The sequence below is a fragment of the Lutra lutra genome, chromosome 11 (genome assembly GCF_902655055.1).
Source record: "Lutra lutra chromosome 11, mLutLut1.2, whole genome shotgun sequence".
In the NCBI taxonomy this organism is placed as follows: domain Eukaryota; kingdom Metazoa; phylum Chordata; class Mammalia; order Carnivora; family Mustelidae; genus Lutra; species Lutra lutra.
Window position 1 is genome coordinate 95,233,082 of NC_062288.1, and position 24,747 is coordinate 95,257,828.

General features: G+C 36.5%; 1 protein-coding gene across 6 annotated transcripts in view; it reads right to left on the minus strand.

Annotated features, from left to right (window-relative positions):
- Positions 1-24,747, minus strand: part of BRAF (B-Raf proto-oncogene, serine/threonine kinase) — a 178,676-nt gene that overhangs the window by 83,052 nt on the left and 70,877 nt on the right. For all 6 annotated transcript variants that reach the window (XM_047694465.1, XM_047694466.1, XM_047694470.1 and 3 more), the window contains 2 exons: positions 16,477-16,578; positions 3,020-3,283 (listed from right to left, as the gene is read on the minus strand). In XM_047694465.1, the coding sequence (XP_047550421.1) occupies positions 3,020-3,283; positions 16,477-16,578 (366 nt within the window). The remainder of the gene's footprint in view (positions 1-3,019; positions 3,284-16,476; positions 16,579-24,747) is intronic.

Sequence of the window (24,747 nt, forward strand, 5' to 3'; positions counted from 1 at the left end):
AAAGGTAATTTTTTTCCTGAATTATTTTAAAATACTATCCTTTCATTTTATTCTATCTAGGGCCTTTGTTTACCAAATCTTTAGATTTTCATCTTTCACAAATGATAGCCATCATTTCTTTGAATTTTGTTCTACTCCTTTCTTTTTTTTTCTTTTAAGATTTTATTTATTTACTTGACAGAGATCACAAGTAGGCAGAGAGGCAGGCAGAGAGAGAGGGGGAAGCAGGCTCTCCACTGAGCAGGGAGCCCGATGTGGGGCTCAATCCAAGGACCCTGAGATCATGACCGGAGCCAAAGGCAGAGGCCTAACCCACTGAGCCACCCAGGCGCCCCTTTTTTTTCTTTTAAAGATTTTACTTATTTATTTGACAGAGAGAGAGAGAGAGAGCGCATAAGCAGGCAGAGTGATAGGCAGAAGAAGAGAGAGAAGCAAGCTCCCTGCTGAGCAAGGAGCCCGATGTGGGATTCGATCCCAGGACCCCGAGATCCTGACCTGAGCCGAAAGCAGCCGTTTAACCAACTGAGCCACCCAGGCATCCCATGTTTCTATTCTCTTTCTGGAACTCCTCTAAGGCACATAATGAAACTGTTCACTCCATCTTTCATATCTCTTATCCTGTTAGAGTTTTTTTTTTTTTTTTAACTCTCCTTCCTTGCTTTTTAGAGCTTACTAATTTTCCCTTTAATCTTTTACCTCATGTACTTAGTTTTTTAAAATATTCTGATTTTTACTTAGCATTTCGATACTTCTGTAATATGCTGTAATTACTTGACATACTGAGATTTTATTTAAAGTTACCTTGCCAATTCCTCAAATCAGTATCAATTTATATTCATTAGTTTTTTTCCCTAGTGACAACTGTTTCTTTTGAACTTTGTTTTTCCTTTGGTCTAAGTTGTTTGAATTTTCCCAATTCAACTATGAAAAATTTCTCTCACAGAAAATTAGAAGGAATGATAAAAATTGACATCCAAATTCTACTTAGATTCTAAATTTTTTTTCTTATTTATTTTCTCTAACACTTCGCTTTCCATCTTACCATTTGAAATGGAGTTCCAAATTGATTGAGAAAGGAGTAAGAATAGTGATGACCCCTGAAGGTGATTACTGAATTGGCGGTGGCATGGGAGAACCCTTCTCAAGCACTAGAAATGTTCACTATCTTGATCTCTGCAGCAGTTAAGTACGTAGAAGGGAACGCAACTGTATACTTGACATTTGTATACTTTACTGTGTGTAAGCTGTTATTTCAAAAAGGAAGGTGGAAAAAGTTGGTGTCATGACAATTTACCCCTAAATACTGAAAAATGTATTTCCTAAGAATAAAGACATTTCCCTACATAATCACATACCTGTTATCACACTCAGGAAAATTAATAATTTTATAATAATGTATTTAATCAATGTTCACCATTTCCCAACACAAAATGCCTTTTATAAGAGCTCTTTCCCATCCTAGCTGAAGCTAGAATCACACACTGCATTTGCTTACAACTCCTCAGTCTTGTTTAGTGTAGAATAATCTCCAATCTTTTCTGTCCTCTGTGACACTGAGTCCAGTCCATCTGTCTTATAGAATGTCCAAATACTGAACCTGTCGGTTTTCTTCACGGCACTTAACTTTTTACTTTATCCCCTGTATTTCTTGTAAAATGGGAGGTTCAGAAGCTTAACAACACAGTCATCTTTAGCTGGAATACTTCACAGATGATAACAGTCATTCTCACTGACTTTAAAATTTTAGGACCACCTTGAAGTTCTATTTGGTTCTTTCTTTAGAGCCCTGTTGTTCTTGAGTCTTCTAATGCACTGATAAACTCTTTCCCTGTGTATCCTATAACATGGAATTTTGAGCTTATCAGTGGGCATTATCTATGTGGATTCCACGAGCCCCAGATAGGCCAAAGAGATTTTGCATTTACTTCTGTCTAGTGCCTGACTGCTATTACTTCTCCAGGACGAGTTGTTGGGTTGAAAGTTCCTAGACAGCACCCATAAGTATAAATATGAACGCCACACCATGATGAGGACAGGCCTATAATTAAGAATTAAAGGGAAACTTTAACCTTTACCTAGACTGCTGGTGAAGACAAACAAATTTCATTGTTATTAATGTATACTGAGTAAGTAGATTTTCTTCTAGTTCACCCTTTTGCTGAAGGTAAAGCTCTTCAAAGGCTCAGCTTTATGTGAGGATCTGCATTCCAACTACCCTTTGTGACACTGGTTGAAGGCCTAGTCTTACATCCCCACACATCGACACCCGCATCCCTTTGTTGCACAAGGTGACACACTGACCTCACTGGAGGCCACTGTAGTATTTTTTCCATGAAAATCAAGCATTACTACTAAGGGGGAAAAAATTAAAACTACTTTGATTTCACTTGTATTTGGAAATGAAAAGGTTTTTTATTAGTTTCAAAATAATCACATACATTTTTAAAAAGTAGTGATGTATACAGGTGTATTATTTTTAAATCCAATGACAGTACTTGTTGCACTCAAGGATTATAGACCACCCATAAAATTGTACAGATTTCCCTGCTTTAAATGTTACTTAGAATACTCTGTTCCAATGGTAATACTTATCATCAACAGAAGTTATGTAAACAAAAAAAAAAATCAAGCACACTAAAAATCCAACATTTGATAATAAGTCCAAATAGGGATTTCTCAAGGGCAAAGAACAAAGCTTACCTGACATATGTTAGACAACAAATAAGATCAAGTCTTGAAATTCTTTTTGATTCTAAACTCATACTTAGACTTGAGTGTGGTTCAAGTTTGGTAGACAGGTTAAAATGTTAAATCAGACACTAAACACAATACTATTTGTTCCAGTTAAGAAACACAGACAGTGGCACCAAATAATTATGTCTCTTTAACTCCTGTTTGAAATGGATGCTTCCATTTGCATGACCATGGAGTATGGTGTGGTAATGTATTTCAGTTTCAACAACTACTCTTTCTGAAAAACATAAAGAAAAAGCAATGATAATATTAAAAGTTGACTCACCACTGTCCTCTGTTTATTGGGCAGGAAGACTCTAACGATAGGTTTTTGTGGTGACTTTGGATTGCTCCGTGATACATCTGTGGGATTTTGAAAAACTGAAAGAGATGAAGGTAGCACTGAAAGGCTAGAGGAGGAAGAGGATGTAACGGTGTCTGTTGATGCAGAGCTAGAAACAGAAAAATCAGTTCCATTCCCCAGGGATTCCAATAACTGTTGTTCTCGCTGTTGGAGGGCATCTAGCTTGCTGGTGTATTCTTCATAGGCCTATAAAATAAAGCAGACTTACATTGAATCTGGACTTTCTCCTGACAATAACAAAAGGAAGTAAGAAATTTAAGCCTGATTTATAATCTTTTTATAATCTAACTAACAGGGTTTTAAGTTAGAAGTTACAAAATAAATGCTAAAAGTACTATAAATTAATACTTCCACTTTTAATATTTATAAATCTTTTGTGATATTACATTGCATTGAGAAACTGAAAAAAATATAAATGTCTAGAATAGCCATGAATATTAATTTAAAAAACGCAGTCTTTACAAATTCTGGTCATACTGCAATTTACCTCCCATACCACGTATCTAACATAAGATAAAATACTACATACTATATCAAGGGTTAAGTATAATCTCTTTTAAAAATTTATTTTTTTCCAGAAAAGTTGTAGGTATATAAAGTTTCATACCTTTCTCCCTTTCAAAGAACAGAAACAGAGGTTGAAAAGGAGATGAGGTCTTAGAAGAGATTTATCAAAAAGTAAGACTCTGGTAGGTATAGTGTCAGATCTCTCCATTACCACCAAAAACTCAATAGGACTTAAAAGATGTATAACTGCCACCTTCTTTCTGAAATAGCTGTTAGTTAAAATACTTTATTCTCCTCACTATGGATCTCTGATGATCCCATCAAATACTGCTTAGAGAATAAAATTTTATCTAAAAAGATGGTTTACACCCTGCAGTTGAGAAATTCTGGGGCCATTATCCATCAGGGTTTCTTTCTACAAGTTTCATTTGACTAAGGCTATAAAGTCAAATGACCACATAAGATATCATATTCTAAAAGTAACAAGAATTTTGAAAACAGTAACATTGAAAGTAAAGAGATGGAATGAATTGGAATATATATATATCTATGGTTCATAGTTCTTTTTTTTTTTTTTTTTAAAGATTTTATTTATTTATTTGACAGAGAGAGATCACAAGCAAGCAGAGAGGCAGGCAGAGAGAGGAGGAAGCAGGCTCCCTGCTGAGCAGAGAGCCCGATGCGGCGCTCGATCCCAGGACCCTGAGATCATGACCTGAGCTGAAGGCAGCGGCTTAACCCACTGAGCCACCCAGGCGCCCCTATGGTTCATAGTTCTTTAAGGCAGTGGTAATCACTCTCCCCCACACCATAGTCCACCATTTCTGTCTACCACCATACATAGATGCAGTAACTACAAACATTTATAAAAGGCTACAAAGGAGAATCAGAGATTTTAAAATGGCATTTCCTATTCCTCAAAGAGTTTATTTTTGGGCTGCACAGAAGCAGGTGGATGTATTTTTATTTAAGTGCTGTATATGAGAAATAAAGAATACTTTTGATACAAGGTGAGAATGAGGAAGGAAAGGGCCTCAAAATGTTAGCAATTAGGTAGATGGAGTTAAGTGGGGAAAAGAGAGTACTGTGTATAGGAGAAATTCTGCCATAAAGTAAACAGATAGGAAATTCTGTGGCAGCTACGTGGCTCAGTCGGTTAAGTTACTGACTCTTGGTTTTGGCTCAGGTCATGACCTCAGGGTCCTGGGAAGAAGTCCTCTGTCCGGCTCCATAGGTAGTGCATAGTCTGTCCCTCTCCCTCTGTCCCTCTCCCTCTGCTCCTCTCCCCCCCACCTCCTGCTCTCAAACAAGTAAAATCTTAAAGAGGTAGGAAATTTTAAGGCATAGAGAGAAAAGTACAGACTAGTATTTTTAATATCTGGGAAATAGCAACGGATCAATATATGCTTGTGGTATTTAAATGAAAAACAGCAATAGAGGGAAGCAAATAGTTAAGGCTGGGAAAACGGGTAAAGGACTAGCTTGTTAGAGGGTGTATATACCATGCCATGAAGCCTAAACTTTACTCCACAAGCAAGGGAGAATTATCAAAGGATAGAAGGGAATGAAGGAGAATTTTTGTTTCAATAAAGACCACTGCACTTACTATGCTAGCTCTTAAAATATAATTTTCAAGAAAAAAAAGAGGAAAAATACTAAATTGAGCCACTGAGGTAAAGGGCCTAAAGTACATCAAAATGCCCTCTCCTTTACCCTACTGGATGCCCTATCCTGATTCCGCACATGTTTCATAGCATTTCAGGACATTATAACCAAATAAATTCAAAATTTTCTAAGCTATATTTTGATTTAGCTTTCAGTTGCCAGATCTAATTACTTAAGGGCGTCTCTTTCAATATGATCCACTTTTTGAGCCTTTAAAATCAGTCAATTAAGGGCCGCCTGCGTGGCTCAGTCAGTTAAGTGTCCCCTCTCTCTCTCTCTTTTTTTAAGATTTTATTTATTTATTTGACAAAGAGACAGACATTGAAACAGGGAATATAAGCAGGCGGAATGGGAGAGGGAGAACCAGGCAGGGAGCCCGATTCAGGGCTCAATGCCAGGACTCTGGGATCATGACCTGAGCTGAAGGCAGACGCTTAACAACTGAGCCGCCAAGGTGCCCCCCAAGCATCTACTCTTGATTTATGTTCAGGTCAAGGATTTCTACTCAGGATTCTCTCTCCCTCTCCCTCTCCCCCCTCCCTTGAAACTCATTCTCTCTCCCTCTCTCTCTAGGAAAAAAAAAAAGAAGAAGAAGAAGAAGCACCAAAAAGCAAAAACAAAAAAAATACCAGTCAATTAGTAATAGTGAACATATATGTGCCTGGCACTGTTTGGGGCTCAAACTACAAAAATACTGAGAATTCCTACCCTTGGAAGAACATACACAAGTATTCTACGAGATAAAATTACCTCCTGCGTAGATCAAATCTTATTTACTATCATCTGGACAAGTACATTTACTACACAAAGTTAGCCTTAGGAAAAGTAATAAATGTAAACAATAAATTCTCAAGATGTTACTTATCAAAATGTTAGTCTTAATTTTTGAAAATATACTGTTCCCTCTATTATGGATTACAAACTATTTCATTGCATTTACCAACAGCTCTTCCTCTTCTCAAGTATAAGGCATTTACTTATTCCACCTACCTCATCCTCACAGCCAAAATCTATCAAGGCACTTGTACCTGGCTTAGCTCATTTCTTCCTGCTACTCCTGCTGCATTCAGTGTGGATTACTCTTTCAACGCTCCTGCCTTGAAGTTCTCTAAATATCTTATTTCTAAAGGTATTTATTTTCACTCTACCTTCCAGATCCACGAGTTCCAAACGATGACAAGATCTCAATTTGTAACTTACCTTGTCTCTGAGCACACCTTCTTAAGTTTCCATCTCACTACATTAATCTGTTCATGAGCAACATTAATCCCTTAGTTTCTTAGAGTGAGGCCTTCATTGTCTTAATTCCCTTCTTTGTGGCTCACCATTTCAATAATGCCACCAGTAACATCTCTGATTCTCTGGCTATTTCTTATTCTTTAACCAACTTTTTCTTTTTTAAACAAGATTTTATTTATTTATTTGACAGAAATCACAAGTAGGCAGAGAGGCAGGCGGAGGTGGGGGGGGGGGGGAGGAAGCAGACTCCCCACTGAGCAGAGAGCCAGATGCAAGGCTTGATCCCAGGACCCTGGGATTATGAACTAAGCCAAAGGCAGAGGCTTTAACCCGCTGGGCCACCCAAGCACCCCTCTTTTACCAACTTGCTTGTCAAATAAAAATACTAAGTAAATCCTACTTAAATTCTTATTCATTAACCAACCTGCTTGTCAAATACAAATATTAAGTAAATCCTACTTAAATTCAATTACTCCATTCTTTCTCTCAGGTTACTACACACTGCTAAAGAAGACATTAATAAGACAAAGCCAATTACTTCTATAAACAATTCATGGAATTAGTCCTTCACACAACTACCTGAAAAATTTTACTTATTTTTAGTATCACCACATTATGTTTTTCACAATACTTACTCCAATCTTTTCTAGGCTTCCTTGGTTCCTTACCTTCATTTCTCAATCTTTAATTAACTCAGAAAAAAAGCATTAACTTCAAATTTACTCTAAAGATCAAAGCCATCAAATTAAAGCTTCCTCTTCTGTCTTTGTCTAAGCAATTCCCCACATCTTTCCCAATCCCTCTTCTGTTCTTAATTTAGTGCTGGCACTGAGTGTTTGGAGCCTCAGGCCCTGGTACATTGTAATCCCTATTCTCTCTTACATCTTCCAACCTTTTCCTCTGTTTCCTTACCCAGCAAATGTGAACACATCTTCCCACATATATGCACACCTCAGCCACCAACACTGCCATCAACAAAATTCTTGTGGTTCTTCAAGATGTTGCAGCTCTACATACTTTTCCAGAATGCAGCTTGCCCCAAGCCCTATTTTTTCTCATCAAAATCCTACTTATTTTTCAAGGCACCTGAGTGGCTCAGTCAATTAAACGTCAAGACTCCTGGTTTCAGCTGACATCATGATGTCATAGTTCTTGGGATTGAGCCCCTTGTCAGGCTCCATGCTCAGCAGGGAGTCTGCTTGAAGATTCTCTCTCTCTGCCCGGCCCCCCATGCACATTCTCTTGTGAGCTCTCTCTCAAAGAAATAAATAAATCTAAAAAAAAAAAAAAAAAACCTACTTATTTTTCAAAGTCCGATTCAAAGCTCTGCTTGATAAAACCCAAGAGGTATTGTCTTTACCTCCTTTAGAGTATTACCACATTCTTCTTTATATGACTATTTCTTTCTCATGTATGAAAAAATTTTGTGAGGATTAAATGAGATAGTACGAGTAAAAGAAGACTATTACAGAGACTACCATATAGCAAAAACCCAATAAATATTCTTATTAGTAATAATAAGTAGTACTGGTAATTCCTGTTATGTTTATTATTGTTATCACTATATTACTTAACTCTGTTAACATGATTCAACTAAATTATAAGCTAGTTGAAGGCAAAGATCATGTCAGATGTTTTTGAATTAAATAAAAGGGTACAGGGGTGCCTGGGTGGCCCAGTGGTTTAAGAGCTGGACTCCTGATTTCAGTGCAGGTCATGATCTCAGGGTTTTGAGACTGAGCCCTGTGTCCAGCTCCATGCTCGATGTGGAGACTACTTAAGATTCTCTCCCCCACTCTCTCTCTCCTTCATGCCCAACCCTGCTCATGCTCTTTTTCTCTCTCAAATAAATAAATAAACTAATTAAATTATAAAAGAATACAAGAACACTTAATATCATTAGGGTAACAATATTCCCCCAAACTGATTTACAGATTCACTGCCGTCCTTATCAAAATCCCAGTGGCTTTTCTGCAGAAATGGACAAGCTGATCTTAAAATTCTTATGTAAGTGCAAGGTACTCAGAATACCCAAAATAATTTCGAAAAAGAACAAAACTGGAGGATTCACATTTCTTCATTTCAAAAGTTACAATAAAGCTACAGTAATCAAGACATGTATATTGGAATAAGGATACACATATAGAACAACACAATAGAAATGAGAGTCTACAAGCAAAGCCTTACATTTATGGGTAACTGATTTTCAACAATGGTGCTGGTACCAACGAAAATCTACATGCCCAAGAATGAAGCTGGACTACTACCTAACATTATATTCAAAAATTAACTCAAAATGGATTAATCATATGCATAAAATTTACAGCTAAAACTACAAAGCTCTTAGAAGAAAACATAGGAGTAAACCATCATGATGCCAGATTAGGCAATAATTTCTTAGATATGATACACTAAAAGCATAGCAACCAAAGAAAAAATAGACAAACTACACTTCTCAAAATTAAAACTTCTGTACTTCAAGACACTACCAAAAGAATGAAAAATATATCCCACAGAATAAAAGAAAATATTTACAAATCATATCTGATAAAGATCTATTATCCATAATATACAAAGAACTCCCACAACTCAACAATAACCCAGTTTAAAAAATAGGCAAAAAAGATGAATTCAGATTTTTCCCAAGAAGATATAGAAATAGCTAACAAGCACAGGAAAAAGCTGTTTAAAGGGATCTCAGGGTTGTGAGATTGAGCCCCACATGGAGCTCTGTGCTGGGCGTGGAGCCTGCTTAAGATTTTCTCTCTCCAGGACGCCTGGGTGGCTCAGTCTTTTAAGCGTCTGCCTTTTTGGGTCAGGTCATGCTCCCAGGGTCGTGGGGTCAAGTCCCACAACAGGTTCCCTGCTCAGCAGGAAGTATGCTTCTCCCTCTGCCTGCTGCTCCCCCTGCTTGTGCTCTTACTCTCTCATGCTCTCTGGCAAATAAAGAAAGAAAATCTTAAAAAAAAAAAAAAAAGATGCATAACATCTTTAGTCATCAGGGAACTGCAAACCAAAACCACAATGAGACACCAACTCACAACTACCAGCATGACTATTCAAAAAACAAACAAATAAAAAAATGAAGCAGAAAATAAGTGTTGGTACTGATGTGGAGAAAGTGAAACCCTCATGCACTGCTGATGGGAATGTAAAATGAAACAGCCACTTTGGAATACAAGTCTGGCAGTTCCTCAAAAAGTTAAAAACATCAAGTTAGCACAGGACACAGCAATTCAATCCTTAGGCATATAACCAAGACAACTGAATACATATGTTACACAAAAACTTATATATGAATGTTCATAATAGCTTTATTCATGACAGCCAAAAAGAAGAAACCCAAATGTCCAACAATTGATAAATGGATAAACAAAATGTGTATATCCATATGATGGAATAAAAAGGAATGAATGCTACACTGAATGCTACATGCTACAACACGGATGAATTTTGTAAATATTACACTAAGTGAAAGCAGCCTGTCACAAAATGCCACGTCACATATGATCCCATTACATAAAGTATCCAAGAAGGCAAATCTATAGAAATACAAAGCAGATTAGTTGTTGCTGGGGGCTGAAGGAAATGATTGCTAATGGGTAAAAGGTTTCCTTTTCAGGTGATGAAAATATTCTGGAATTAGTGATGGAATTGATGATGATTGCACAACTTTGTGCATATACTAAAAAACCACTGAGTGGTACACTTTAAAATAAAAAAGCGAATCTTATAGTATGTGAATCATTTCTCAATTAAAAATGGGAGGAAAGGGGCGCCTCGGTGGCTCAGTGGGTTAAAGCCTCTGCCTTCGGCCCAGGTCATGATCCCAGGGTCCTGGGATCAAGCCCCACATCGGGCTGTCTGCTCCGCAGGGAGCCTGCTTCATCTTCTCTCTCTCTCTCTCTGCCTGCCTCTCTGCCTACTTGTGATCTCTGTCTGTCAAATAAATAAATAAAATCTTAAAAAAAAAATAAATAAAATAAAAATGGGAGGAAAACTATCTATGGATTTACTTTAGACAAACAGGAAAAGCAGTGAAATAAAATTTTTATTTTAAAGATTTTATTTGAGAGAGAGAGAGATCACAAGCAGGGGAATGGGCAGAGGGAAAAGCAGACTCCCTGCTGAGGAGGGTGCTAGACCTGGGACTCAATTCCAGGGTCCTGGGATCATGACCCGAGCCAAAGGCAGACAACCAACTGAGCCACCTAGGCACCCTGAAATTTTTTTTGTCATTAGTTCATTAAATTTATTCTTACTAAACTTCATTTTAAAAGATAACAATGGGGGTGCCTGGGTGGCTCAGTGGGTTAAAGCCTCTGCCTTCGGCTCAGGTCATGATCCCGGGGTCCTGGGATCGAGCCCCGCATCGGGCTCTCTGCTCAGCAGGGAACCTGCTTCCCTTCCTCTCTCTGCCTGCTTCTCTGTCTACTTGTAATCTCTGTCTGTCAAATAAATAAATAAAATCTTTAAAAAAAAATTAAAAAAATTAAAGATAACAATGAAATCTTGAAGACCATTAAATTCCAGGTGGTATTTAATGAGCCACTCTTGCATTCCACAGGCAGCACCTTGCTTCCAGTATTTTCAATTGTTTTAATAAAATTTCTCTGCATTATCCTGGATTCTACTAAAAAGATACAGACTAAAGGTCAAAAACGCTGTCAGCATCATTATAATGATAGAGCAGTTAAGAACAGAATCTGAATTCAGAATGTCTAAATTCAAAGTTTGGCTATACCATTTACTAACTGTGTAGCCTTAACCATGTTATTAAACTTCTCTGTGCTTGAGTTTCTTCATCTTTATAAAATGAAAATGAGAACAGGAAGTATAACCCATAGGGTAGATTGAGGAGTAAATATTCTACTATATGCATGGAACAGTGCCTGGTACACAGCAAGTACTCAATGAATGTTAGGAGCTACTACTGTTACCATCTCTCTCTCTGCAGGGAACCCCAGAATATACGTAAATTCTGTGGTAGCTAGGACTTAGTTTGTAACTCTAGATAAGTAGGGTGATTCCACAAACACCATTCCTTCACTTCTGGAATCCAATATATATCAGGTCCAAAAAGAAGAATCTACTACTGGAAGAGTATCTAGCATTGTATCTTATACACAGAAAGCATTAAAATAATTTGGTGAGTAAGTGAAGAAAGAAAAACTGGGAGAAAAAGAAAAAATTCTGGGAAATGACTTATCTTTTCTTCCTCTGGACGATGATTTAAAAAGGGGACCAAAGATTAAAAAGACAAATTTAAAACTCTTGAGAGTACTACAGCTCATTTCACTATAGTTATCATCAAAGGAATCAACAGAATTTTAATTATTCACACCAGTAATAGAAAATCTAGAACTTAAAAGCTTAAATAAACACCTTAAAAGTTTTTAAATAAATTACTACAAGAAAAAAGATAAGAAAATTTCTGATGATAATATAACTGAATTCACTCTGTTCTGCTACAAGAAGAAACACAGGGATAGCTAAAGATGTTTCCTATGGAAACATCAAACATACAGGAAACATTATTTCCTACGTTGAAATGTTATGGATTGACATAACTAGCGTAACTTCTACTCGCCAGTCTCAAACTAATCTAAAGCCGAATTGTGAAAAGGGGGGAAATGGACTTTTTAGCCTCTTATTTGAAGAAATGTAAACATAGTCCTGGTGTAGGGATATATGTGACCCCATTCCACTCAATGAGATGTAAAGGAAAAGACTTGTAGGAGATTTGAAGGGAAAATTTTCTTCCTTGAAAGAACTCAGTACACAAGAGAGCCTCTGTGATCCCAGCTTCCTCTATGACGTGTCCTATGAGAACACAAAAATCTGCTGCAGTCATGACCAAAAAGCCAAAGGACTATAGAGATCCACCCCAGCATCTGACAACTTTGAGCTGTAAAACCAAGGTTAAAATAGTTTACTTCCATGCTTCTTGTTATTGGAGGGGAAAATAAAACTCCTATTTGTTTGTGAAACTTGTGACTAAGTGGTTTTTTGTATTTCTATAGCTAAAAGCATTTGTAATTTTTACAGATCTCCTACTAGAGTTATTCTCTAATTTTTTTCATCTTTCCTTTAATTATCTTCCATCTTTGTTCTTATTCTGCTTTCTAGAGATTTCCTTAACTTTGTCTTACAACATTTATTTATATGCCTAGAGACATACAAACACACATATATTTATATTTTCTGCTATTATACTATTTTAATTATTTTAATAGCAAGAGTTCTTTCTTGTGCTCCATTAAGACTTGTTTTAGAACAGCCATGAAACAAGAATGGACTGTCTTCTCTTACCTCTGATGTTAATTCTAGTTATTTTCAGGTTTTCTTTTTTTTTTTTTTTTTTAATTTTATTTTTTTAATTTATTTGACAGAGAGAGATCACAAGTGGGCAGAGAGGCAAGCAGAGAGAGAGAGGAGGAAGCAGGCTCCCTGCAGAGCAGAGAGCCCGATGTGGGACTCGATCCCAGAACCCTGAGATCATGACCTGAGCTGAAGGCAGAGGCTTAACCCACTGAGCCACCCAGGTGCCCTATTTTCAGGTTTTCATCTGTTCTCTGCACTGTTTCTGAGTTTCTTTTGGCCATTTTTGCTATTAGTTTTCCTGTTAAAAGTCTTCTTCCAATATCTGGTTATTCTTAGCTATCCATTTATATTTAAGACTTAAGAGCTCTTAAGATGCCAATACTACCCAAAGCAATCTCTGAATTCAGTGCAATCCCTATCAAAATCCCAATGTGTTTCAGAAAGAGAAAAATCTACCCTGAAGTTCATATGAATCTCAAAAAATACTGAATAGCCAAAACAACCCTGAAAAGGAAAACAAAGCTGGAGGTCTCACACTTCCTGATTTCAAAACTTATTACAAAGCTATAGTAATAAAATCAGTATAGTATAAACTGGCATAAAGTTGGACATAACTTTTCCAGTGGAAAAGAAAAGAGAGCCCAGAAATTAATTCTTATATACATGGTCAAATGATTTTTGACAAGGGCACATGTCAAGCCTATACAACAAGAAAAGACAGTCTTCTCAACGAATGGGGCTGGGAAAACTGGATATACACATGCAAAAGACTGAAGCCGAACTCTTACCTTATACCATACAGAAAAATTAACTCAAAATGGATCAAAGACCTCAACATAAGGGCTAAAACTGTAACTATGTATCTTAGAAGACAGCTGAATAAAAGCTTTATGACACTGGATCTGGTAATGATTTCTTGGATGTAACACCGAAGGCACGGGCAATAAGAGGAAAAAGAGGTAAGTCAGACGTCATCAAAATAAGAAAATCTTATGCACTAAGGGCATAATCGACAGAGTGAAAAGGGAACCCGTGGATTAGAAGAAAATATCCGCAAATCATGTGTCCAATTAGGACTGATACTCTGAATATATAACGAATTTCTACAACTCAACAACAAAGTAAATAACTCCATTAAAAAATGGGTGAAAAGACTTAGACATTTCTCCACAGAAGAAATACGAATGGCCAATAAGCACATGAAAAGATGCTCAACATCATTAGTCATCAGGGAAATGCAAATCAAAACCATGAGATACCACTTCATACTCATTAGGATGGCCATTATACATATACACAAACATACACACACATACAGAAAGTAAGTGTTGGCAAGAATGTGGCATAATGGGAGCTCTTGTATGTATTGCTAATAGGAATGAAAAAGGCAGCTGCTGTGGAAAACAATATAGCAATTCTTTAAAAAATTAAATACAGAATTGCCACATGATTCAGTAACTCCTCTTCTAGGTATATAGTCAAAAGGAGTAAAATCAACATTACTTATGACAACAAAAAGTTATAAATGACCAACCACTGATGGTATGCTTTGATAGATGAATGGATAAAAAAAAGTGCAATATTATTTAGCCTTAATTAGAAAAGAAATTTCAACCCATGCTACAACACAGATGGACCTTGAAGACATTATGCTAAATGAAACAAGCTAGTCACAAAAGGACAAATACTGTGTAATTCTATTTATCTGAGTAGTCAAATTCATAAAGACATCAGAATGGTGGGTCTCAGCGGATAACTAGGAGACTTGGTTTTTCACTGAAGGGCCTTCACATATCAGTACCCAGAGACCTTTTCCCTGGGCCTTGTCAACTTTCCTTAGGGAAAAATATTGTCATCTCCAGGCAGGCTCCTCTTCATAGTATATCAAGTAGTGTAAGTTCCATGTTTATTGTTTGTAATCCCATCCCCTGAGAAAAATAAAAGCTGCATGAAGACAAATATTTTTTTTCCTATATCGCCAGAGCTAGAAAAGCATAAAAATAAGCAGGCACCCAATAAATACCTGCTGAATGAATGAATCAAAAATTTATGGAGCACTCCATATGTATCAAGAATGAGGCTATTTTGTAATTATAAACTTAATGAAACCTTCAATTACCCCATGTGTGATAGTACTCCCATTTTACCAATGAGGTGAGGTATAGGAAGGTTGGGTAACCTAACTGCAGAAACTAAGACAAAGCTAAGATTCAACCAAAGGGCCTGTGTGACTCCAAGGTTCATCTTAACTACTACATTATAGTGCTTTCTACAGAGAAATTGTGTAGTGTTTGTCCCTGTAAATAAGGATCTACATGCTAATGATATAATCTATGAGGTATGGTCTGCTGTGTATTATCCTAGTTAGATGTAATTTCAACAGTAAAAAGCCTGAAGAGTGTGAGTGTGGAGGAGGCAGTGAATCCTCACTATACTCAAACACGGTTATTGATATAAATGTATTACAACTAAGCATGGGGGGAAGTCTCCCAAGACACTAAGTGGCTGGCAGAAAATCTGCTGGTTAAGTTGTCTAGTTCTAACTAACAAAGAATTACCTTTTTCACCAGATCTGTGTCCTTACGACTCCTATTCCTGTCCTCCTCAGACATAAAAGTAAATCAGCACAGAATATTAGAAAGTACACTAACTAGTCTTCAGAGGTATGAATTCTAGTCCTAGTACTAACATCTGTCAGTGTGCTCTGGGATAAGCCATATGAAGAAGACAACAGTTTATTAGTGGTTATTTCTAAACTTCCAAATTTATTTTAGAAATGCAAACTTAGATTTAATGTGCCCTTTACAAGCAATTAGATTACTAAATTAGAAATTTAGTTTAGGAGTCTATCAATCCATGCCTAAAAATCTCTGGCATCTGAAGGCAAATGGTAATCTGACCATTTGTAATTTAGGGTTATAGTCCTGTATGACAAGCGATTACAGCTGGAGCCAGCTTTCACAGACAGGAAGCAGGAGCAGTGGTGAGCAGTGTTGGCTATGAAGCCCCACTACCTGGATTCCCTAACAGCATGCTTGTCATGGAACCCAAGTGACTTACAGAAGGAAGCAATCCCAAGAAGGCTTATCTGTGAATAAGTAATAGTAACTACTACCTCAAAGGATTAAGAACAATGACTAACTACTCTACAAATTTACAGTGATGCTCAAAGCTTGATACAAAGCCTAACAGCACTATTAAACAGTAAAGCTAGGCAATTTAAATGTTATATATTTTACTTATTAAGAAAGGAAAAACCAATTTGGGGAGGGATTTGTTCTGGAAAAAAGATATTTTACCAGGAAAAAACGTATTTTACAAAATCTGCCCCATTTCCTAATATGGTAACTAGTTTCTTAACCTCCATGCCTTCCCTCTCTCTCTCTTTTAAATAAATTTTTCACCAGGGTAATATTTTTAAGTTTATACATGACTTCTCCTTTAGTGTTGACTTTTTCCAAATTACAAATATGCATATGATTGTAACAAGTGAAAAAATATTAAGCTTAAGAAAGATGAAGGTAATTCACCTTCCCCTTTCTCATCTCATCCCCTAAGAGAAACAATATACCAGTACAAATACCTGTGATAAGTTCATGTTTTTATTTTCAAAATTACAACAGATAGGATACTCAATAGCTTACCTCCAGATATATTGATGGTGGATTATGCTCCCCACCAAATTTGTCCAATAGGGCTTCTATATGTTCCTGTGTCAACTTAATCATTTGTTTGATATTCCACACCTGAAAAATATTTTAAAAGAATGTAAGTAAAAATCATTTAGGATATGAATTAGAATATTTTTATTAAAATATTTTTATCAAAATATTGTAGTAACTGCCAGTATTCTTTGAAATTTAGGGCTTAGGGAACTGTTTAATATAGCAATTTTCCCCATTTATTATTAAACATGTTAAAACTTCTTTCTACACTAGTAATACAATAAATTCTCAACTGTAAAAAACTCAATACGTAAGTATTCAGAATAAATGATGAAAATCATTTTCACGTTCCCAAAAACATTAAGTACAATTTACAGTTTATTATGTATCCTTTCCACATCTCCTTTTTATTCAAGTAAATATCATAATATATACACATACAAAGTATACAAACACATAAGCATTATATATAAAATATTATTTTTAACACTTTTTTCAGTGAACAACATGCCTCAAAATTCTTTCAAGACATACAATCTCACTTCCTTAAAATTGTTAAGTATAGATACATTCATTTCGTAATATTACAACACTGCTTATCTCAATGGTCTTCAAACTTCAACAGCAACCTAAGATTGAGCAGACATGGGCGATTTTAGGAGAAACAATTTCCAGATCTTCGATGTCTACATGTACTCTTTCTTTTTTTTTTTTTTTTAAAGATTTTATTTATTTATTTGACAGAGAGAGATCACAAGTAGATGGAGAGGCAGAGAGGCAGAGAGAGAGAGGGAAGCAGGCTCCCTGCTGAGCAGAGAGCCCGATGCGGGCCTCGATCCCAGGACCCTGAGATCATGACCTGAGCTGAAGGCAGCGGCTTAACCCACTGAGCCACCCAGGCGCCCTACATGTACTCTTTCTAACTGAACTGTTTTGAGAACCATTTCTCCTTTATTCCTCTCCATTTAAAATCACCACATTGTAATTCTCCACTCTATAAAAGAAAGGCAAAATTCTTATCCTTCTCGAATCCTATTAAGGTGCACTATTCTGAGATGTATAAACTTCAAAGTAACTAACAAACAAGAGGTAAAAATCCCTTGAGGGACAGCAAGTTGGGGGGGGGGGTTGATTAAAATCAGGCCTTTATCAATTAAATAAATTCTTGGCAGGGTTCTAAGCCTTATTCATTTAGCCAGCCTGCCAGCCAGCCAGCCAGCCTAGAATTTAGAGGTCAGGTGGTTATACTACATGCACATATTACATGTTTAAGATAAAGAAGTCAGTTCTTTTTCCTTGATGAAGAACGAGTCCAATTTATCTGGGTAGAGAACATGTTTTGCAAATTATACTGTATGCTAGGTACTCTATGAGTTTTATGATCTAAATCTGGAATTCTAAGGTGTGACTAAATATGAACAGCACAAATACAATACATACTAGAAATTATGGCCTTTTAAACAACTGCTATAATTTTAAAATGTGAGATAATTAAAAAGGTACAAGAGGGAATAGACAGATAAACAAGGGGGTTTTAGGACAGATGGTTTATTTAATAATTCCCTTACTAGAGGACATTTAGATTATTCCACTTTTCTCAACTTCAAACAATGCTTCAATGAATAGTTCTGAGCTGCCTTTCTGGGAAAAGGTACAAGTTTCCCTTTTAGATATCACAGCATAGGATTCCTGAATTGAAAGTTATGTGCATTAAAAAATTTTAATAAATGTGTCAAATGGTCTTCTAAAAGAAAAAAGGTACTAAGTCATAGCCTCATTAGGAAGGTCTAAGTCCCCCCATAATCTCATCAACACTGGGTATTATCAAACTCTGAAACTTCTGCCAATCTGAAGGGGAAAAGGTGATCTTGTCGCTTCAACTTCTATTTCCCAGAAAACTGAACATTTTTCATGATCATTGGACATTTACATTGCTTTTTGGTAAATTCCCTATCCATATTTTTTAAATTCCATTTTTCCTTGTTGATGTACAGATACCCTTTAGGCTAGATATTTTATATATTAATCCTTATCCTCCTCCAAATGCAGTCCAAATTTTAAAATCCAGCTCTGTCCCCTCAACTCCAGACTCTTTTTGTCCAAATGCCTACTGACCATCTCTACTAAGAAAACGAACAGACATCTCAAAATTAACATGTTCAAAGACTAACTTCTGATCTAACCCACAACCCTCCCCAAATTTCTTTTTCCTACTGTCTCTTCATCTCAGAAAATGGTAATCTCCTTCTATGATGAGTTCATTGACCACCCAGGTAGAACAGCTTTATGATCAGAATTTGATATCCTAAAACTGATTATGTTTTTCATGTCAACTAGCGGCTCTGAGATCAGAAACATATTCTATTCATCTTTTGTCTCAAAACTAATCTTGAGTCATAGTCATAAACAGGTATTCAATTAGTACTAAATTTCAAGCTGTCTTTAGAATATAGGAAGAGAGAAAAAATTAATCCTGCTTCAGTGATTCTTTCCAGTCCAGCAAACTGAAGACTTTATAACCCACAGCAACCTGTCCCCTCGCCCCTTTAAAAACTCCATAGATAAAACTCATATGCAGTTAGGGTAAAGAACCACTCCCCCAAGGGATGGGAGAAAGAAAGGGGAAAAAAAAATGGATTAGCAAAGGAGAATGAGTATGAGGAAAATGAGGGAATGGAGCTGATCAAAACTAATTAGAATAAATATTTTTGCTGGGCAGTAGAAAATGACTGGTATGGTGACAAGAGGGCAGGGCCAGACCATGAATGTCCAGATATAAGACTTATCTCCTCAAACAAAAGTAATTTTATATCCAAAAAATGAAGAAAAATCACTATGAGCCCTAGTTGAAATTAGATTCTTTCAGATTTCCCCAGAAGAGTAAGAGAAAGAACTTGGATGATACTTATAAAATAAAAATATATTAAAAAGTAGAATAAGGAAGGGCGCACAGGTGGCTCAGTCATTAGGCGTCTGCCTTCGGCTCAGGTTGTAATCCCAGGGTCTTGGGATCGAGCCCCACATTGGGCTCCCTGCTCCGCAGGGAGTCTGCTTCTCCCTCTCCAACTCCCCCTGCTTGTGTTCCCTCTCTTGCTCATGCTCTGTCAAATAAATAAATAAAATCTTAAAAAAAAAAAAAGTATAATGAGGGGCGCCTAGGTGGCTCAGTTGGTTGAGCATCTGACTCTTGATTTTTGGCTCAGGTCATGATCTCAGCGTCCTGAGATCGAGCCCTGCAACCGGTTCTGTGCTCAGTGAGGGGGTTCTTCTTGGGATTCCCTCTCTCCCTCTGTGCCCCTCATCCTTTGCCACATATGTGTGTGCGCATCCATGTGCTCTCTCTAAAAATAAGTAATTTTGGGGGCGCCTGGGTGGCTCAGTGGATTGAAGCCTCTGCCTTCCGATCGGGTCATGATCCCGGGGTCCTGGGATCGAGTCCCGCGTTGGGCTCTCTGCTCGGCGGGGAGCCTGCTTCCTCCTCTCTCTCTCCCTGCCTCTCTGCCTACTTGTGATCTCTGTCTGTCAAATAAATAAATAAACAAAATCTTTTAAAAAAATAAATAAAAATAAATTTAAAAAAATAAAAATAAGTAATTTTTTAAAAAGTAGAATAAGATATTGTAAAACTAAAAGGAGATAAAGTTTTGGCCTTAATATGCCTTCTTAGAAAAAATGAAGGAAATCTATTTTCAACAATCCTAAAAGGAAAATGAAAGAATTAAAAACAAAAACAATAACAAAATTCAAGAAAGGCACTAGATTTACTAGATTTACTCTCCTGTTTTGATCTCTTCAGTGGACCATAGCAACTAAATAATTACAGTAAACAATCGATCATGTCTAGTGACTTTACAAATGGCAAATTTTCCTCCCCCTAAAAATGGCTGGTATTTTTTTTTAAAAGCCTACCTCTGAAGATGCCTATGTTAAAAAATAAATTCAGACAAACTACTAAGGAAGGAACTACAGGGAAACAATGGTACAAAAAACTACAGCCACTGGCTTCCTTCCTCTCAATAAAAAGGCATCAAGTCCAGATTATTATATGATCGGTTTCTATAAAACCTTTAAAGAAAATATAGTAATAATTATTAATAGATAATAGAATATAAAAAGAAAAGTCTTCCAAATTCATTTTATGAAACTAGCAAAATCTAGATATCCAAACCTGACATAGATAATACAAAAAGAAAAAGAAAACCACAATAATCCAACCTGTGAGGAAAGAAAAACCTTTTTTTTTTTTTTTTTTTTTAAAAGAGAGGGAGAGAGAGAGGGAAAGGCAAAAGAAGAGAGAGAGGCAGAGGAGGCGGGAGCAGAAGGAGAGGAGAGAGAATCTTAAGCAGGTTCCACGCTCAGCACGAAGCCTGATGGAGGGGTGGAGGGGTTCGATATCACAACCCTGAGATCACGACCTAAGCAGAAATTAAGAGTCAGACCCTTAACTGACTGAGCCACCCAGGTGCTCTGGATAGGAAAAACGGTCTTCCCTCTCCCTTCCCCCAACCTTTCTCTCCCTCTCGCTCTTTCTCTCACATTAATGCTAGTCATTCATCAGAAATCCAGTGAAATAATACCTTAATAGGTCGAAGGAGAAAATTACAGATTATAGATGCCAAAAAAAAAATGACTATTACCAAAGATAAAAAATTTAAAATAATTTAAAAAAGAGAGACATGGTCCTAAAGTTTCAGAAGAATCGCTACAAGAATTATGGTACCGTAAGAAAGAAAGCTAGAGCAACATTCAGTGAAAAAAATTCTGAATACTTCCTCTAAAATAAAAAAAAAATACATCAGCTTAAGAAAGAAATCAAAGCTAATAAACTGCAGACCAAAGGACATAAGGAAGTTTTCTACTGAGATAATTCTAAAATATCTCCAAGCTTAAAGATAGCACATATAAAAAGGAAGCATGAGAAAATGATAAAGACTTGAAATTTTAATCATATAGTCATTAAAATAAAACTTCAGTTGAAGTAAACAGATTAGAGCTGAAGAAAGAATTAAAGAACTAGAAGAGTCAGAGAAAATTAGCCAAAGGCAGAGAAAAATGAATGGAAAATATGAACGACAAAGAATGGAATTTAAGTAAATTCAGAAGGTTAAACAGACAATGGGAGAGATATCTGAAGAGAAGATGGCTGTCATTTTCCAGAACAGTTCAAAATAAAAATTACTCAAGAGTAGCACAGTGAGCTGGGGAGGGGTGGAGAGGGTGGTTAGGTTATGGACATTGGGGAGGGTATGAGATATGGTGAGTGCTGTTAAGTGTATAACCCTGACGATTCACAGACCTGTACTCCTGGGGCAAATAATACATTATATGTTAATAAAAATAATTAATAATAATAAAAAAAAGAGTAGCACAGTGAGTCCTGTGTTCTGACCATGACAGATAAAACTAAATCCACAACCATACAGGTTGAAGTTAAAGTGCATAAAAGTTCTTAAAATCAACCAGAGAGAAAAGAAAAATATATCAGACATCATATTTCTTAACAATAAAAGAAGCCAGAAGATAATGAAATGACTTCAAGATACAAATGAAGACAGCTGACAACCTAGAAAAAGGAACTAAACCCAGAATAATGTAAAAGAAAGAATGGCAATGGGTATGGTAGACTGATCAACAGCCCCCAAATATCTACGTTCTAAACCCCAGAACCTAAGTTACCTTATATGACAAAAAGAATTTTGTAGATGTAATTAAGTCTCTCTCTCTCTCTCTCTTTTTGCAATTAAGTATCTTGAGTTAGGGAGATTATCTTGCATGGGCCTTAAATGTTACTTCAAGCATCTTTATAAAATGGAATTGGGGGGAGATTTTATTACAGAGGATTAGATAACATGAGGATCCACCAGAGAGATTTGAAGATGCTGCAATGCTGGCCCTGAAGTTGAAAGAAGGGACTATAAATTAAAGAGTCCAAGGAATGCAGTTCTAGAAGCTGGAAAAGGCAGGGAAATATGCTCCAGAGGAAAAGCATTTCTTTTTGGTACCTCGATTTTGGCCCAGTGAAACCCACTTTGGACCTCAGGCCTTCAGAATTATTAAGAGAACACAGCTGTGGTATTATAAAACACCAGGTTTGTGGTCATTTGGTACAGCAACTGTAGGAAACTGATATAAATGGGGAACCTAGAAACTAATAAACACAAGGATAAATCTAAATAAGCATAAACTAAATAAAACAACAAAAACAATGATAACAACTACTGGGGGAAAATGGCCAGCACTAAAGCATTCTAAGACCCACCTATTATTCAACAAGAGGGATCCTGGAACATCTTCATGTGCCAGACAGACGTCAAAACAACACAGGAGTCAGCCTAAAGGGAGTTGTACTGCCCAAATTCGGAAGATAATCAGCAAAAAGAGTAAAAACCACAATGAGCTGTAACAGATTGCATACATAAAATAAAAACTCACTAGTCCATAAAAGTAAGAAAGTATGTTTTGGGCAACGTTTGCCACCACTGTTAGTGACTATTCCATCTATAGAAAACTAAACATTACTAGAAAAGAATCACGAATTTATCTTGCCTTTTGCGGGGAAAAATTCTACTTACTCCTGTTTGATGTGGGAAGCCCTCTTTACAAAAAAAATGCCAGCTAATATAAAAATCACTGATTCAGGAAAGATCACAGGAGGCTAAAGACATTAGGTGAAAAGCTGATGAACAGGGTACATATAATGTTAAAGCATTTCCGCATATTAAAGACAAAGGGAAACACCACCTTTACAAGGAGATGTGGCTCAGAATCATTAATAGAGGGACATAATGTGATGCAACATAAATGACACATTATCTATCACCCATGAAGTATACCTGCAAAACATTTATATAGAATCAAATCAAACTTTTATACTTAGCTTCAAATTTAGAAGGAACATCCAGAATAATAAGTAGGCTAAAAGTACCAAAATGAAATAATCAGGAAAACAGAGAATATGGGACATTCTACAAGACATTTATCTCTCTCTTTGAAAGTCAAAGCCATGAAAACCAAAGAAATCCAAAATATGAGACACTGCAGGACAAGTGTCCTAATAAATCATGTCATTGGAAACAAAATGGTGGGTGGTCAGTTGAAGACTCTAAGACAACAATTATTAAAAAAAAAACTAATTCAATGCATGCACAAAAAGGAGATCTTAGTTCAGGGATGGAGGACAGTCATAAAAAACACTTAGGATAATTGTGGAAATTTAAACATGGACTTCATGCAATTATGGAATTGTTAATCTCCTTAAATACAATATTTTAGACAGGTAAAATAATCTTCCAGGATCTATAAATCTAGCAAAATGTTAACTGTTGAAGCTAGGCAGTATAAGTAATACCTATGTAAGTGTTCATTGTACTGTCATTTCCACTCTTCTGTGGGTTTGAGTTTTTCCCTATACTTTTTATTTCATTTTCCTTTATTTCTTCCTAACAATGCTTTTTCTCTTAAAGTCTATTTTGTGATACAAACCTATGTACACCAGCATTCTATCACTATGTGCTTGATATGTCTTTTCTCATCTTTTTACCTTATTTTTTTAATTAAGTAGGCTCCCCGCCTAGCATGGAGCCCAACATGAGGCTTGAACTCACAACACTAAGATCAAGACCTGAGTTGAGATCAAGAGTCAGACATTTAACCGACTATGCCACCTAGGCACCCCCTCATCTTTTTACTTGCAACCACTGTGTGTTTGCTATAAATGAATTATGCATAGTTCTTTTTGCTAGCCTGTTTTGTTTTAAGCATATTTATGTTTTAATTAAACAATTTAGTTCATTTACATTTTTGTGGCTGATTTATTTCTACCATCTTATATTGTGTATTTTCCACTTACACTGCTTTTTCTTGATTTTCGACTTCTATAGAACTGATCAAGTTTTGTTATTCTTTCTTTTTACCTCTATGTACATGTCACATTCCAGACCATAAAACATGTTTCATAACTATTATCAGACAAACCATATTCCTTTATCATGAGGCAATTAATTTAGAAATCAGTAACAAAATCTGAATATATTTTGAGAAGTTTAACATTCACTTATTTTAAAAATCTTGATATTAGGGGTGCCTGGGTTAAAGCCAGTGGGTTAAAGCCTCTGCCTTTGGCTCAGGTCATGATCCCAGGGTCCTGGGATGGAGCCCCACATCGGGCTCTCTGCTCAGCAGGGATCCTGCTTCCCTTCCTCTCTCTCTGCCTGCCTCTCTGCCTGCTTATAATCTCTGTCTGTCAAATAA